This window comes from Bos indicus, chromosome 4, assembly GCF_029378745.1.
Source record: "Bos indicus isolate NIAB-ARS_2022 breed Sahiwal x Tharparkar chromosome 4, NIAB-ARS_B.indTharparkar_mat_pri_1.0, whole genome shotgun sequence".
Taxonomy (NCBI): domain Eukaryota; kingdom Metazoa; phylum Chordata; class Mammalia; order Artiodactyla; family Bovidae; genus Bos; species Bos indicus.
Window position 1 is genome coordinate 65,008,661 of NC_091763.1, and position 18,573 is coordinate 65,027,233.

Here is an 18,573-nt window from a genome sequence, read left to right on the forward strand (position 1 = left end):
TTGTTGAAATTCACATTTGTAGTATCAAACAGCAACTGAATTTGTGTGTGTGTATATATATACACACACGTATATACAATATACATATATGTGGATTGTGTATATGTATATAGTATGTGAATATATGTGTGTGTATGTATATATGTATAATACAGTGTTAATTGGCACATTTACAATAATTAAATTGTGTTATAGTAAAGAAAACTTCTCAAGTCCATTCTTGTTTTTCAGATAGCCATTTAGATTCCAGTCTCTTACCAAATAACTACATAGTAGAAATGTCACATAAAAGTATATTATGTGCTCTCTGTTAATGATGAAATTAATCTTTTTAAACAACTTTTCCCTAGCAATTATTGGTATATAAGCTTTCATTGTTTCACTCTATCTTCTAGACATTTCGTTACACTCTTAATGTACCATTGAATTTTTCAAGGAACCTGGTTTGACAGAGATTACAATTTTGGAACTACTGGGGAAATGTGATTTGTCTTTTTTTTTCTTTTATTGATGTTCAGGATTAAAAATAACTTTTTAGTATTCATGAAATAAATATTTATCTGTTTTCCCCCTAGAAAAATTGTTTTCTGTCAGATTCTTTGCAAGTGATTGGAGAAACACAAGCAACAATGCATTTGTCAAAAGAAACTCTATTAATATTATAAATTAAAAAAAAAATAAACAGCTGCTTTTGAAATATGTGCCAAAGCCAGGAACTAGCTGTCTCCATTGTTAATGCCGTTTTTTTTCTAGACACCCACAAGCTAGAAGAGCTGTTTAAAATGCAACGTCAAGCGAGTATCAAAGCTTTCTTTTTGTGTTTATTCTTAGTGTTTTACACCAAAGGGCAGCCTGATCTCCAAGTGATGATAACTGTATTTCACAAGTATTAGTTATCTACAATATATGCTATTTTTATTCTATAGCCTCGAGCCACAGTGAAAACATGAGAATAAATGTTTGGTTTTTTTTTTTCCTTTCATTCATTTTGAATCTTTCTTTTTCCTGAACTAATAAAATAGGGAAAAACATGAAAAGTAGTCAGAATACTTCAGGCCTAAAATCTCAGCTTCATTTAACTTTCTCTGAAGGACTTCCTTATTCTCTGGTTTCTTGTTGGCTTCAAAAATAGAAGATTCAAAAGCTGATCAGAAACAAAACTTGGGTGCAGATAACTCTGCCCTTCCCTGACCCGGAGGAGTGATATGAGCTGTTGATGCCTGACTTTTACTTACCTCTTAAACGGGGTCAGGTCCGGGAGCGCTTGGTGAGCTGAGTATTTGGTTTCCTTTAGTGTTGAAGTTGGAGAAGGCAATGGCAACCCACTCCAGTATTCTTGCCTGGAAAATCCCATGGACAGAGGAGCCTGGTAGGCTGCAGTCCATGTGGTCACTAAGAGTCGGACATGACTGAGTGACTTCACTTTCACTTTTCACTTTTCACTTTCATGCATTGGAGAAGGAAATGGCAGCCCACTCCAGTGTTCTTGCCTGGAGAATCCCAGGGATGGGGGAGCCTGGTGGGCTGCCGTCTATGGGGTCGCACAGAGTCGGACATGACTGAAGTGACTTAGCAGCAGCAGCAGTGTTGAAGTACTAGGTTCTTAATACAGAGAAGAATGGCAGTAAAATACCTTAGACAATACGGGACAGAAGAACAAGAGACAGTTATTCACATAGTTTAAGTTTGGAAAGAAGAACCATGCTATATAAAGGAAGAAAGAAAACAGCAAGGTAAAAGGATAAAAGTTAACAGGATTATTATTCTCAGTGATAGCACAGATGCCAAGGATCAAAAGAAAAGGCAAAGAAAAGTCACAAGTGTTGAACCTAAGAACTGCCCTTTGTACTTACTCTGTATATTTGAATCAAATGGGTAAATGTTAGGAAATGAGGAAATGATACCATAGGTAAGGTTTCAGGAAATTATATTCCTACAAATTTACTTTATCATCTGTTTATTCTCTCCATCCATCATCCATCCATTCATCCATTCATCTACCCGTCTTAGGAGAGCTATAGCCTTGGTATTATATGCAGTAAAATTAATTTAGAATAATTCATTAGAATTATTTAGAATAATAATATCCTCTATCATTTGGGGCAAGGAGAAAGCATGCATGTATACTTTGGGGTTTTGGTGGTAACCATTTAAAATAGCTGTCTCGGGACTTTCCTGGAAGTCCAGTGGTTGAGACTTTGCCTGTCCAATGCAGGGGGCTTGGGTTTGATCCCTGGTCAGGGAACTAGGATCCCACATGCTGCAGCCAAAAAAAAAAGAAAAAGAAAGAAAGGAACAATAAAATAGCTGTCTTGCACTTACGACCTAGAAGATTGAAAACAATGCCTATCTCTAAGCATTGTTAGTTTGTTTTTAGTATTTCCTCATTATTAAGAAACAAAACCAGACCAGGACCTGCTTATAAGCACCACAGAAATTCTACTAGATATTTTGTTGTTGTTGTTGTTTTTTATTTATTTAAAATTTTATTTTATTTTTAAACTTTACAATATTGTATTAGTTTTGCCAAATATTGAAATGAGTCCGCCACAGGTATACATGTGTTCCCCATCCTGAACCCTCCTCCCTCCTCCCTCCCCATACCATCCCTCTGGGTCGTCCCAGTGCACCAGCCCCAAGCATCCAGTATCGTGCATCGAATCTGGACTGGCAACTTGTTTCATACATGATATTATACATGTTTCAATGCCATTCTCCCAAATTGGGTTTAGCTTTACTACATTTATTCTTCTGCAGGTTTTTTTTTTTTTTTTTTTCTATTTAGCCTTTTACAGATCTTTCTATTGCTTATGGTATCACTTTGTTATTTTTGTAGAAAGTTGACTCCATGGAGAGGCAGCTCTAGAAGGATCCTGGGACTTGAAAATCTGGTTTAATTCCAGCTCTGTGCTCAGCCAAGTCAGCTTGCTTTTGAGCTTGGGTGATAGTTGAATCAGGCAATAAAAAAATCAAGCCCAAGAAAAATGAAAAATAAAAGTATTTACAGATGTTTTTAAAACCCAGTGCCAGATTCCATGAGGCCTGCCTTGTAGATACTCAGCTTGTGATCTAGGAATAAACAGTATGACTGCTAAACACATATCTGGAGTCAAATCAAATCTGAACTTTAAGCCTCTTAAAACAGCTATCTTTAAACCAAATGATTTTCTGTAGCATCTCTACTTATCTCTGGAGCAGCCTGGGAAGGGAGGAATAGGGCCACATTGTTGTAAATCTCCATCTTCTATTTCTTTAAATGAAGTTGCGGAAACATTCTCTACTGTTCATTCCCTCGGAGTAAATACCTTTCTGTGAATTCATACAACCACACACTTCAGGCTTCAGAATCCGCATGGCTGCATCACTATGAAATGTGAGAAGTTTCGTCTAGGGGCAGTTAAGGAGGTGGCACTTACTTAGATATTTTCTTGAATTTTCCCAAATTGAGTGAAGATATTTTCCATTTCAGCTCATCAATCACTCTTAAAAAGATGAGTGAGTTTAACTACTTTTTGTGGCCTCCAAAAAGCCAACTTCGATTTACAATCAATGGAATTCAAAGCAGCTATAACAAAAATAGTCATGTAAATGAGATCAATACAGAGTGATTTCTCACACTCTGGTTTTAGGTCCTCATTTTTATTAACTTTGTAGTTTTACCCAGTTTTAGTTTTAAGTGCTTATGCAGTTTTAGTTTACATTGAAAACAAATACACAAAACTGAAACACAACAAAGCAAGTCTGTGACATTTGAAGCTCAGGAGAGAAAGAGTAGAGTGAGGAGATTTACGAGCCATGTCAAAGCCGCTTGGAAAGCAGGTGCTATTTCTCTGGGAGCTTAGTCTCACAGAGTGTCATGCACAGTGGGCTATTTCTTCATAGGGAGTACACATTTTTGACATATCATAATTTGCTATTGAATATATTATAAAATCAGTGTATTTATGATTTCCTTTTTATTTGAGAGATTTCCTACTCATCATTACACCTTTGTCTGTCCCATCCACCTTATACTTAATTCTCTGCCTTTTGATGAAACAACAGTAATTTGCTGAGTATATGCTGTGTGTCAGGCATTGTACTACATTCAAGAGGAGTTATACTCTATAGCACGGGAACTCTACTCAAAACTCTGTAATGACCTATAGGGGGAAAAAATCTAAGAAAAAATAGTGACTATAGGTGTATATATAACTCACTGTTCTGTGCAACTGAAAGTAATACAGAATTATAAATCAACTATACTCCAATAAAACTTTTTTTTAAAGAGTAGTTATAAAGATAAATAAGGTATTTTCCTTGCCCTCAAGGAGTCTACAGTCTGGGATGGAACATCTTCCTATAGATAGACACTGGAGGCTGAGTGCCCTAAGAGATTCTTATTTAGAGAGAACATGCATTTGGAAAGTCTGGGGACAGTCACTCAGGTCACAGGCCCAGCCGCAGAGTTATCTGCCTCTTCCTCTTTGACTGTTGGTTGTATTTAGTGACAGTGAATAAGGCACAGCTTAAACATACAAGCCACCTTTATTTACCCCTTTTTGCTACTCCTTGACCAACTCCTTTCCTAATCCCTGGCCAGAAGGCTGAGGAGGGGGAGGCAGAGATTCATAGCCAGCCACTCCGCATATCATTTGGAAGCAGTGATTACCAAGGGAGGAAGATCTTCTCTCAAGGGCTTTTGGGTTCTACTGACACCCTGGATGGACCTCTTCCATCTCTGAGATGCAGCACTCAGGACAGCGGGCCTCTACAAACCCAGACTGCATGACACAGAAAGTGTATCATTTTCGTTTTTTGGCTAACTGGAGGTTACTGGGTGTAACACTGATCCATATCAGCTATCTCTAGCTTCTTTCCAACCAATCAATCATTTAGTAAAATGTTAAACCTAACCTTGTACTGTCATAACAAAATTGAGCTTTATATGTGAGGGTCTGGGCCCATCTCTTGAGGTGATTGGAACTATAATAACCATCTAAAAATAAAAGGAGTCTCATTATGTATGACCCCAGACTGATAATGACAAGGCCAAGCGTTAAGGAGTCAGTCCTGTCTTGCGGTTCCCCCTTGGCCCAAACTTCATAGAAATGATCAGAAACATTGGAAAATTTCTAATCCTTGATTTCCGCTTTTGTTTCTCCTCTTTCTGTCACTGGCAAGTTCCCATAAGGCATTTGGCAACTTCTCTCTCTGGTCCTGCTAGAATCGGAGTGAAGTGGTTGGCCAGAAGTTTTTCTCTTCTCTGTTATTTCTCCCAAGTGGGTGAAGGTGCTAATGGAGAGTAAACACACACAGGACCAGAATGAAGAAAGAGGAACCACAGGAGGCCTGGATCAATGGCCCCTGAAAAATCTGAGAATTGACCATAATTACAATAGATCAGAAAGTGCTCTCCTCTCTCCAGACTAGTTTGTACCTAATTTCAACTCAGTCTTGTTTAGGAGAGCATCTTTGTCTTTAAAGTTAAAAGGGAAATTTTCTTGTCCTTTAATGACTCCTAACATTTCTGGAGATAATGATGTTATCCTCTTAAAGTCTCCTATCCCTCTGGAACCTTGCACAGGAAGGAGCCCTCTCTCACCGTGAGGCATGCTGATTTACAGAGCACACAACACTTAGGGGAAGCAACCATAATAATATTTGTTTGCTTGCTTTATAGAAATCTTGTCCAAGTCCACTGAGGGTTGCATGTTACAGAGTAGACCAGGTGAAAAAAAATCCAATATTGTTTATTTCCATTAATGAGTCCTGTTAAAATCTTTGTCTTCTTCCACCACCTCACTCTCGGCCCAGTAGAGAATTCAGGTGATTTATCCATTTGCTCAATAATTTCAGTTGGAACTCATCTTGCTTTGAATCTTTTAGAGAAGCATTTGTTAAGCATATGCTATGTGTCAGGCATTGCACTACATATAAGAAGAGTTATAAAGATAAAAAAGATATTTTCCCTGCCTTCAGGGAGTCTCTAGTCAGGTGTGAAACATCTTCCTGCAGATAGCTATGGATCCTGATAGAGGAACATAGCTTTATGGAAATGATTGGGATTAGGTGAACCCGATTTCTTTCAATACTGCCCACCCCGGAGGCAAATTAACCAGATCTGGCAGTCATTGTCATTCTGATTGCAAAATAAGGTGTCTTAATATCCATATTGCATGAACCAAATATTTGATGCTCTAGTTCAAGACAAGTATTATTAAAGGCTTTCAAAGTAACCAGTGTTTAAAATTCTCCACTAAGATTTCTCCTTTATGAATAGAACAGTTGTGTTGCAAAGGACATGTCTATGACGAGTATTGAAATGTGTAATTGATACCCTCTTTTTTGTCCCTCAGATTTTCTTCTCAGACCTGAAGGGTGGAGAAGGGGGGGAAAGGCAGCATTGACACTTTTCTTTTTCTTTTTCTTTTTTTCAGATTCAGAAGAGTAAAACACACCTCATAGACAATAAGAGAGGCTGCCAGTGTCTTGCATCATTTTAGCTGAGCTTCTTCATTCTCTTCTCCTTCCACAAAGACCCATATATGGGGAAGTTGTACAACTTTCAGAAACAAGTCCCCCTGCACTTGGCCTTCTCTCATGCCATCTCCTTCTAGGAGATGACTTCCTGGGAGCCGGTTTGAGGTCTTAGAACTCTGGGGGAACACCCCTTCCCCTGCACAGCCCAAGCAACCAACACAATTCTGATTTTTGTACAAACAGAAACATGAAGGGATTTCCTCAGAATTCTTTGCTAATGCCCTGGCTTTCAAGGCACCTGTCTGGCCTGGTGGGAGTGGACATCCTGGAAATGCTGAGAGAGGCCTGAGAAAGCCACCACACAGCAATTGCAACTGTATTTCTTTATATATTGTTATTTTTGCACTGGTTACTGATGGTGGATGCAGCCAAGCTGGCCTTCATCACAGATAAAACTATAATTTCAGTCTCTGGTTGCTCATTTTCTGAGTCAGAAGCATCCTTTTTTCTCCAGTTTCCTTTCAGACTTAGAAATTGTTCTCATGCTTTTCTTCCATTTGTGTAATTTGAAATTCTTTTTGTTTTATAAAAAAGGAGATTTTCTTTATTTGATGCTTAATTTACATGTGTATTCGTTAATATAAGCCTGAATGTTTCAGCTCATGGCCATATTGTTCAGGTAGTAAAGCCAGTGTTTTCACTGGGTATCATAACTATGTGGTTACTGACATTTTTACCACTGGCTGGTTCTCTTCTTTTGAATATCTGTGGTTTGACTTCTTCACTCTTCTTTCTATTCAGGGAAGCACTAAGGGAATTAGTATCAGGGAGATATGTTCAATAATTTTTTTTTTCATTCTAGTGAGCCTTTAGAAACACAAGGTAGGAGATGATTAATAGCACAAATCAAAAATAAGAATACTAGATGTAGCCCTGAAAGAGAATAAAGATACAGCCCCTAAAACCAAGTCACACATGAGATCCAGTGGAGTGCAAATCAAGTAATTCTGTGGATTTAAATGGTGTGATTTGGATGAAACTGATCCTTAAAGTGTGGTTGTAGTTCACAAAGGAATCTTTGAGGCCTTCTAAGGAAATGGCAACCCACTCCAGTGTTCTTGCCTGGAGAATCCCAGGGACGGGGGAGCCTGGTAGCTGCCGTCTATGGGGTCGCACAGAGTCGGACACGACTGAAGCCACTTAGCAGAAGCAGCAGCAAGGAGAAATCCATGAATATGCTCGTGATGGAGGAGGATCAGAGAGAGGAACAGAGAGAACTAGATGATAGGCTTAAGTGTATTCCTCTTTGCAAATTTAATTTCCACATTAAAAAAGCACAAAGACACTCAAAAAAATCCTCTCAATATGAAGGCAAAATGCTGGTATTCAGACAGAAAGAAGGAGACTGCATATATAGTCTACAAGGCCTTTTGTCTCACTGAAATATTCCCCAACAGAAAGGTTTGGAGAACCCTGTGGTACAGAGTACGGTGGTATACTGGTATTCGAGCAGAGTTCTCAGGTCAGATTTACATTTTGCTTGGTAAGAACACAGGTTTTTCTGCTGCTCCTCCTCTTTTCCTAACAGTGACCACAGTAAGTCAAGTGATCACACATTCAAATCAGAAGCCTGGCAAGTCAGGTAAATGAGTGAAACAAGCCATAATATCAGAGTGATTGTGACAAATGGCAGTCAGTCAGGGGCCTGGGTATCAGAGAGGCAGTGGGGGCTGTGAGGAATGGGGAGGGTGTGCGCTGCCCCCCCCCCCCCGGGGCAGTGGCTGGCAGCTGAGAGATTAAGTAGGAATAAGGAGCCAAGATATCTAAGATTTTCTATAAACCCTCTCCAAAATTTTTTAATATTGGCAATTAATTCGGAAATGTATAAACACTGTGCTAGCCAAAGAAAACACGCCTATGAACTCCATTCAGTGCACGGGACACTGATTTGCAAACTGTGCTGTTTGAGATGGTCTTAGACAGGCATGAAATACAACCAGTGCGTGTCAGTTCTTGACCTTGGAACTTGAACCTCTGACCTCATTTCAATTCTGTATTTTTCTACATACAGCTTTGCAGCCAGTCGAAATACAATGCCTACAGCTTTCCTTTTATACTCTAACACACAAGACTAAACAATATTTGAAAATAAAATAGGAATATAGCCATTTTCTCTAGCACCAATAAAGACAGAAATGTTTTTCATTTGCTTTAAGTCATTAATTTAGCTGGAAAAAAGCGGGAAGAGAATTTTATTCAAGATATCACTCTGCTTGGAACTCTCAGTGTGATAAAAGATTAGCTCCATGTAACTCTTGTTTTTAAATCCTTAAACAGTGTTTTGAAGGGACATTGAGTAAAAAAGCAAAATTATCTGTTTTTATAATTTAAAAATGTATTACTGTGCTATAAATTGATACTGGAGCTGGTAAGCCAACAGTATTGCCTGGAACACCAGTATTTCCAGAGTTCTAGCTCACTCTCTGTGGTCTTTTCCCTTCTTTTGACACAGACAGCCCCCTCCAAGTTGAGCAGCAATGTGGGATGCACATTTTTCCATTGCATGGATTATGACACCTTACTCTGTTGTCACATAAAAAGCAAAGACTTACACACCTGAGTTCAGAATTAATTGGTACGTGGGGAGAGTACTAGGGACATTCCAACCAGTGGCAAACCACCAGCTCTATGTGTTCCTGGGTGGAAAGTGACATGTAGCCCCTGAGTTAGCCCCTGGAGTTTGGGTCCCCATGTCACCAAATAGCTTTACAGCCACATTTTGTTGATGTGGTACGTTTTGGTGCCATGATGACCCATCCATAGGCAGGACTTTGTTCCAGCTTTTATTCACACCAACCTTTCTAAAGCCCTAGTTGCTTATGGCAGCAGGCAAGAGATTAATTTCTAACCCATTAAATTCAAGTGGATTTTCTTCCTTTGTCCATTTCATTCCTGGAGCTTTGAAAAACTGTTCAAGACTTTGGACAGGTTCACATTAAGGACTTGATATGCTTAAACAATAAAATGATATCTAGACATCTCAGAGCCAAAAAACAATGCAGTGCACCCGTTCATTCCATTTTCAGAGTTAAAACCATTACGTTATATTCTCCACCTGAAATGATGCCTCTAATAAGTATGAAAAATAAAAAGTAGAGAGCAGTATTATCACAGAATGTGAGACAGAGAGCAGATAAAACTATGGAGACCAATCCATATTTTAGGAGTAAGCATACTGGTTTTTTAATATCACTTCTGTCATGGATCACTTTTCTTTAGATAGGTAAATAGGAAGAATATGTAATATATTCTATTCTTAACTTCTGAGCAGAGACTTTCATGATAGAAATAATTTCATAATATTCCCCATGGAGTAAAGAGGAAAAGAAAAGAAAAAAAGGCCCCAAATCTTCTCTCATAAGGAGAGAAGATTCTGAGATTAAAACCCATGTATGTAGTATTATTTTCCCAATAATGGGGGTTTCAGGGAGTAAACTTCATTCTGATTCCATGATCCCCACACATCCCGACAGGAGTTGCAGCACTGGCCCAGCGCAGTGCCTGGCACACGGGCAGCCTTCAGGAAACACATGCCGAACTGTCCAGCTGAATTCCACTAGCCACCTGTGAGTGCAAACAAAGTTCACATTTGCCTGAAAATTCACTCAGTGTTTTCTAGATGTCAGGCGCATTGCTAAAGGCTTATCTTCTAAGTGTGTGCTGACATACCCTAGTGACACAACTTCTTATAAGGGACTGGAAACTGAAAGTAGTACAGGGAAAATTATCAGAGCCAAGTTCATGGGAAAAAAAAACCTAAAACTTCTTTATAGTCTTTGGGTTTAAGAAAAGCAAACAAATGAAAAACCTAAAAGCAAGCCAAAACAGGATTATATGAAAATGCTCTTCTAAAAGGGATGATGACACCATTACTAGTGGGTTTATTTATAATCCAAGTTGTAACATTTGAAATACAAAATAGGCTTTCTTGAAGTGAGTAGAAGGTTGTATATGTGCAGTGTGGGGAATCAGTGCTCGGCCAATATTATGGTCGCCATAGTACTGAGCCACAGCAAAATTGGATGTTAAATAATGTTGCAATAATGATATTATATTGGATTCTCTGTATGAATAAGTGGAAAGCAATATTTTTAATTCATTGACAGTGATCCACGATTAAAGCCCTCGTTATCATTTAAGAAAATGAACTTAATGAAAAAATGTAATGAACAGCACTGTATTTGTATAAAATATCCCTTTGAGAACCAAAAGACATACTACCCACCAAGACCAGATTTCAGTTGTTAAGGTTTTCCTCTCATCAAGAGTGCTGGTGGGCACAGAGATGACAGTAGAATTAGAATTGGTAACCAAGCCTATAGAACCTTAGACAGGGTTTATCTAATAAGTGAATTGGGGTTCAGGGAGGTTTAGAAAGTGAGAATTCTTCTGCATGTTTTTATTGGACATCTGCAAAAGCCTCAGTGCTCCTCTAGGAAACCTACCTAAAATTGTTTCATCAAAAAAAAAAAAAATAGCTTGTTTTCACATTGAACAATTTCAGTCTGGGTGCAGTGGGAAACCCGGACTGAAAGATTCATGAACGTCAATTTAAACATTATTAATTCCTGATTATTTTAATTAATGCTCCTCCACCTCATCCATTTTTTTCTTTAAAATATTGGCAGACATATTTGAAATGAATTGACATTTATTCTGGCTTCTGTTCTCAAGCAGAAGACAGTGGCTGACTTAACTGGAACCCAGCCTAGGTAGATATCCACTGAACCAGGAGAAGCAGGGGGTGGTGTGTGGGCCCTTCCCCTCACTCAGGGTCTCTGTTGCGGAGATCTCACAGTCTCGGAATGAAATGCTGGCTGTGGTAGGCCCATCAGTGCCATCTTGGAGGCCGTCAGCTCTGGTCAGCTTCAGTCATGTTTTCTGAACCACACCTGTGTATCTTCATGGGAGCTGGCTTCTGAACTAACAGAAACCCAATGGCTATGGAATAACTTTTAAATAGATTGCCCTGGAGGCATATTCTTGTATAGTTTTTGCTTCTCTGTGGTGATCTATCTTGGAGTAGGTATTTGTATGCTACTGTCCTTGTCTTTGAATGGGTATATGTGTGATGGTACAGAATATAGTCATATACCAATATACACAGATTTATGGTAAAAAAAATTCTGCAATCATAGGTATTGTCCAGTAACTGATTCTAGAGATAGAACTGTACACATTTTCCTTTTTTTCTTGCTTTGATGATATTTTTATACAATTTTATATGCTGTAAAAATTTTTTAAAAATAATTGCTGTTTTCATTTGTAGAGCTCAGTTAGGTTTTTATCAACTCTGGTGCCCACCGTACAGCCAGATTCCTCCCTGTATCTTTTTCATATCCTTTCTTTCACCTTTCTCTTATTTTCTTCTCTCATTTTTCTACCTTTTGCAAATTCCTTCTTTTGCCTCTGCCCAGGCAAGCCATTCTGCTTGCAGCATCCTTTTAGCACATGGAAACACAAAATAAGGAAAAAACAAGATTATCTTGTTCCACTGTAATCCACATGAGGACATGTTGTGGGCCAAGGATGAGGTTGGGGCAGATGGGGAAGAAGGAATAGTTTAGGGAAAGGAAGCATGAAAAAGGAAATCCTCATCAGAGATCAATTACCCAAACCAAGGTGACTCACTTTGAGCTAATATAAAGTGGCTCAGCGATAAAGAATCATACAATGCAGGAAATGCAAGTTCCACCTCTGGGTCAGGAAGATTCCCCTGGAGAAGGGAATAGCAATCCACTCCAGTAATCTTGCCTGAAGAATCCCATGGACAGAGGAGCCTGGCAGGCTACAGTCCATGGGGTTGCGAAAGAGTCAGACACGACTGAGTGACTAAACAAGACAACTTTTCCTATCTCCCCTCAGTCTAGGGCACAATTTTTGTGCAGAGTTTTTCTCCTTAGGAAGTTATGTCCTCACCATGGGTCTATAGGCCTTTTTTTCATTAGGGCACTGACCATGTATGAATGGATAACTCAGCTCATCTCCTCAGTCTTAGATTTTGCTACTGTTTGGCTGGATATTGGGGGAGTTGTCTGGATTAAAATCAGGAATGTTTAATAAGACTCAAAAGAAAGAGGCAAGCAGAATAAAAATCTTGAACCCAATCCAAATCATGCTGAATAAGTAGTTCCTTGTAGGAATAAGGAAGGCATTTCTGGATATGTTCTGAGAAAGTCCTTCCAAAAGTAAGGATGATGAAATGGACTTCGTGTTTTATGACAGCGATAGAGTGTACTTCTGTGATGTGAAATATGTTTCTAGCAGATAAAATGCAGGTTGAAATTTGCAAGAGAATGACCATTCATTCTAAAGAAGAGTGTTTTGTTCCTCATGATGCTCGTTTGTACTAAAAGAAACTATTGAAACGCCATAGCATTACATCTCTAAATGCAAAAATAAATCACAAGGATTCATGTAAAAGAATATGCTAAACTGCTCTCAATAAATTATGTGTTTATTGTAAATCTTTACTGCACAGATGAAGGCTGACAGTCCCTCAATGTATAATTTTCCCCCAGTATCTAGTATTGAATAAGTACTTGTATGTTCTGATTACCAAATAAAAATAATGAGTTAACCTCTCTATTGGAATTTGAAAAATGCAAAGGCTGTGTATGTTCATTTTAATATTTTTCATTGCTGTCCATGTTCTGTCCCAGATATGGGACTGTCCAGACTCACTCAGCCATCTGTCTCTTTTGTATTCCTCCAAATGCCACGCAGTACCCAGGTCCCAAGTGCTTTTGCCTGCACACTGAAGATATACACGGTGTATCACGTCTCATATAATCTTTTTTGAGAAATGAGTGGATGGACTATCAGAAGCTCCTTGGAGGCATAAGAAATGTCAGTGTTCCAGGAATTAGACTGGCTTTCATATGTTTGATTTTCTTCTGGGTACCATGATATGGTTTTACATTCCTACAATGCTAGTTTTTGAACTCTATAAACATTTTTTTTTCCTTCTCCTTCTCTTTAAAAGGCTACCTGACAATATTTTCTTGCTCTCCAGCAACAAACATAAGGAGTCTGACTAGTGAATAGTCATTACTCCTGTTTGTGAGCATGTATACATGAATGGAGTCCAGCCTGTGTCCTTCAAACCAGCCCCTAAGAGGCACCCCTTAGTGGTGATGGTCATAGTAGACAATCACTACACCCTTGTCTGGGCCACCTCTGTATGTTGTTCCTGTGCAGTAACTCCACTGGGTTATTACTCTGACTAAAGAGGCTGTGGTGTTCCTCCTAAGTAGATGTGTTTGTCATGCATTAAAACACATTTCTTTTTTATTTCTTTTTTCTGAAAGCAAAAAAAAAAATTTATGTTGAAAAATATAGAGAAGTATAATAAAATCACTGTAATACCCCATGCAACAATTATTGTCAGTTCTTTACTCTATTTCTTCATGGTCTTTTGCTATATGTGTTTACACAGTTGAGGCCATACAGTGTATTTTATTTAATTTTTTATTGATTTATTCCCTTAACATTGGATTGTAAGCATTATCCCCTTTTTAAAAAATTCTTTATTAATGTAATTTCAGTTGTGATGAAAGTTTTCATTTTGTGGCTGTAGCATAGTGTACTTAACTACCTCTCTGCTGTTGGACAGTTAAGTTACATGCTTTTATTTTCTGCAGTTGTAAATAACAGCAACAGGGCTCTTTGTACCTAGGGCTTTGTCACATTTCCGAATACCTCCATTGAAAAAATTCTTAGAATACTGGGTCAAAGGTCATGGACCTTTATTTCAGACTGCTTATCCATATGCCCAATCCCAAGTCATAGTTAAATATTAAAACAGCTATATCAAAATAGCATATAATATTCGATAGTTGAATAGCTCTTGTGTTTTTGATCATTGTTCTTTGTGATGAACAGAGATCAAGTCCCCCAAAAACAAACATGGTATTCATGCTGGTTGTATTGTGGAGGAGAAATGTTATCAGATATTCTGACTATGCTGCTCTAATTTATCCACTATTGGAAAACAACTCTTAGGAAAGTACAGGAGGTGAGTTTGGAGCCCTCCAAACTTTCAGAGATTCCACAGGCCTAAGCAGAACATGGACTTCTTTTGAGGCCATTTTGTCAAGGCTGCAAAAAAGATGACCATTCATTCTGGCTTGTTGATCTCTGCCACCTCCCACCCCAAATGGAACATGGAGAGAATGTTGGTGGATGTTCTCAGCAACGGCTGTCAGAGGTTGAGTGTATCCTAAGTCAGACACTGTGATATGCTAAAAGAAAGAGAGTGGGCTGACACACACTTTTCCTACTTTAATCCCCCAACACCCACCTCATCTTGGGACCCCTTGTGTTGTAGCAGCTTTGTTATATGACAAACGATGATGCTGGGTCCCAAGGGCTCTTAAATCACCCTTTCCCAGCAGGCTTGGACCTGGTTGTGCTAATCCTACTTTGCAGAAGGGAAATTATTTGAGGTCAGGCTGCCAATCATTGGATTGAGTGCTAACCTCACATCCTGAGTCTTAGGTGTGTATCTTTGCCCCTAGACAGGCAGCCTCAGCTGTCACTTCCATCACTGTCCTTTTCTCCAGACTCCTGATGAATTGGATTCATTGCCCTTTAGCTAAACCAACCAAGGACATTAATTTGAAATATCTGAAAGCTATTTGTTTGTCAAAAGATACTTCCAGTCACACAGGCTGCAGTGATGACATTTCTGCCCCGAGCTGACTGATTGGGCTGTTTACTTCTTGAACATTCACATGCTTTTGCTAAAGGACAGTGTAATGTATGACCTTAAAGTGCTTCTCTTGCTCAGAGGACATATTAGCTGCATTACTTGCCTGCACACACACACACACGCACATTTTCTTTTGAATATAAACTAATGACAAACACTCCATTGCATGTCACAGTTTGCTGAGTACTTTCACTTGGTCCTCACAGTTATGTCCCAAATCAGTGTTTTTAAATTTTTATAGATGAGGAAAATGGAATTTAGCACATTGTCAGAACTGATGTAGTTATTTGTGTTTTTATGTTCCTTACCTCATTTATAAAATATTTCGGAATTCTAAAATCACATAAATTTAACCATTTTTTTAAAATGAAGAATGCAGAATAAAATCAGAGGCAAGAAGTCGAGCTTGTGTAGAGAGAGCTAGCCAGGGAAAGAACATTAGTAGACAGTCATGCAGGCTAAACGGGCCTCCCCAGTTCCCAGCATTAGGTCGTAAATTGGATCTGAGTTTCCTGGAAACCGAAATGAAAATGAAAAGAAACCATTTAGAAGATTCATATCATCCATTAAGACAAAGCACACCCATTGCTTAGTAGAAAGTGCCTCCCCCGACGGCTGAAAGAAATGTCTTCATAGGTGTTCACTGGGGGTGCTGCTTCTCACTCAAGGCTGTGGAACAGACTCCCCAGCGCCCCATCAGAAATCATTGAAATATCATTCCTAGCAGGAGGGCCCAGGGATCAGCATATTTTCTGTAAAACTCCCAGGCCATCCTAATCTGGAGCCAGGTTTGAAAAGCACCCACAGAGTGAATTCTGAGTCACTTGCGGAGCAGCATCCCAGGTAGATGTCTACAATAAATCCCAGAGCGACATCTATGCATCTGCCAGCTTGGAAGGTTGGTGGACAGTTTGGAAGCTGATCCGGAAGTGGGTGGGTCTCCCAGCTCAGTTTCTGATGTTTTCCCTGGGAATGGGAGCAAGGGAGGGGTGGAGGGTTTTAGTAAGTGAAACATAAGTGAGTAATTATTTAGTAAGTGAATATTATTCCCACAAATGGAACTTGGAGTAAAGTGATAGGTAATTTGGGGGCTTCTGGGTGGAAAATAATTTCAGGGACACAATCTGAATTAACAGGGAGCCTATGGAAGACTGACTCAGAGCCTAACCACCCCCAGTGGTCCATGCGGCCACCTGATGGTCCGGAGAAATCACCAACAGGTTTATTTTACACGTCTCTGCCTGCCACCTGTTTACGATTCATGATTAGGAGAGGTGTGCATGGTTTCTCCCCTTTCCTGATATATTGGGCATTTCATGAGGCATGCACAGAAAATAGCCAGAGGGCTCGGAGCTCTGCTTTTCCACTGACCATGGCCCCCAGGGTTTCCTGTCTCATTCACTGTCTGCAAAGGAGACATCAAGAGAATGAAAAACTGCCCCAAGAAAAAGCCATCAAGCTTCAGACTTTGGGAGTACCCGAATAGGTGATTTTTTAATTGTGCCAAGCACTTCTATGAAATAACCTGGCAATAGCAAATGTGGCTATAATTAACACCATTGAAAGCTTGTCATCATTCGGTGCTTTGCTGGCTCTTAAGTGCTCATTTAGGTCACAGCACATTTGACCAGTCAGCCTCATGAGCATATCTGTGGAAATCAGAGTGCCATGTTTTCCAGCAGTTAGAGGAAAAGAAGGGAATTTCTGTCACACAAGGTTTCCCAAGCCTCCCTGAAACATCAGAATCAGGTGAAACACTTGTGACACATTCAGGCTCCTCCAGGAATGCTGACTCAGTAGTGCTTGCCCAGGCCAGGGAATCTGTTTTTTTTCCTCCTTTTTGTTAAAATAATGATCCCGGGTTCTTTTGCCTTTTCATATTGTGACACTTGGAGGGCACAAAGAAAACCTTGTGTGCACCAGGACTGAGGGAAGAGAGCAGTGACCCCCAAAAGAGACTGAGCCAGACCTGCCTTTGGGCGTCTGAGGGTCTCCTGCAGAGGCATGAGTCAGCATCCGCCTCCTGCTTGGACAGAGGCTCTATCTACAACAGTCCAGGGAGGTGCAGGGTGTGGCTTAAGTCCTCTTGAAGGAGGTCGCCATTAGCCCCACTATAGTCATCAGGCAGGCGACTGACAAACTGGAGAACAGTTATACCAAAGAAGTTCTCACACTGCTGTGAAAGTTCTAGGCTCCACAGCAGACTTCCCAACCTGGGGATCCAGCAAGGGACTGAATATCCCTAGGGAATCTGACTTTGAAGGTCAGCAGGATTTGATTACAGAATTTCCACAGGCCTGGGGCAGCAGAGACTCTTGAAGGGCACAAAGAAAACCTTGTGTGCACCAGGACCCAGGAGAAAGGAGCAGCGACCCCACAAGAGACTGAGGCAGACTTGGCTGTGTAGGCATGGGAGTCTCTGGTGGAGGCGTGGATCGATATTGGATCAATAGTGGCCTGCTGTGGGGTCAGGGGCATTGACTACCACAGTCCTGGGAGGACTGGGAGGCCTGGTGTTTTTGCATAAGTCCTTTTAAAGGAGGTCACCATTACTACCATTATCCCTCAATTCAGTTCAGTCGCTCTGTCGTGTCCGACTCTTTGTGACCACATGAATAGCAGCACGCCAGGCCTCCCTATCCATCACCAACTCCTGGAGTTCACTCAAACTCACGTCCATCGAGTCGGTGATGCCATCCAGATATCTCATCCTCTGTCGTCCCCTTCTCCTCCTGCCCCCAATCCCTCCCAGCATCAGAGTCTTTTCCAATGAGTCAACTCTTCACATGAGGTGGCCAAAGTATTGGAGTTTCAGCTTTAGCATCAGTCCTTCCAATGAACACCCAGGACAGATCTCCTTTAGAATGGACGGGTTGGATCTCTTTGCGGTAAAAGAGACTCTCAAGAGTTTTATCCAAAACCACAGTTCAAGAGTCAATTCTCTGGCACTCAGCTTTCTTCACAGTCCAACTCTCACGTCCATACATGACCACAGGAAAAACCATAGCCTTGACTAGACAAACCTTTGTTGGCAAAGTAATGTCTCTGCTTTTGAATATGCTGTCTAGGTTAGTCATAACTTTCCTTCCAAGGAGTAAGCGTCTTTTAATTTCATGGCTGCAGTCACCATCTGCAGTGATTTTGGAGTCCAAAAAAATAAAGTCTGACACTGTTTCCACTCTTTCCCCATCTATTTCCCATGAAGTGATGGGGCCAGATGCCATGATCTTCGTTTTCTGAATGTTGAGCTTTAAGCCAACTTTTTCACTCTCCTTTCACTTTCATCAAGAGGCTTTTTAGTTCCTCTTCACTTTCTGCCATAAAGGTGGTATCATCTG

At 40.0% G+C, this 18,573-nt stretch overlaps 1 protein-coding gene across 7 annotated transcripts in view; it reads left to right on the forward strand.

The window, feature by feature from the left end:
- Window positions 1-18,573, forward strand: part of PDE1C (phosphodiesterase 1C) — a 622,941-nt gene that overhangs the window by 579,596 nt on the left and 24,772 nt on the right. Inside the window, exon 19 of one of the 7 annotated variants that reach the window (XM_070787865.1) lies at window positions 6,420-13,108. The exons of the other annotated variants lie outside the window; for them this stretch is intronic. Within the exon in view, the coding sequence (XP_070643966.1) occupies window positions 6,420-6,433 (14 nt within the window). The 3' untranslated portion in view covers window positions 6,434-13,108. Of the gene's footprint in view, window positions 1-6,419; window positions 13,109-18,573 lie in introns of those variants that run through there. 7 annotated transcript variants of the gene reach the window in all.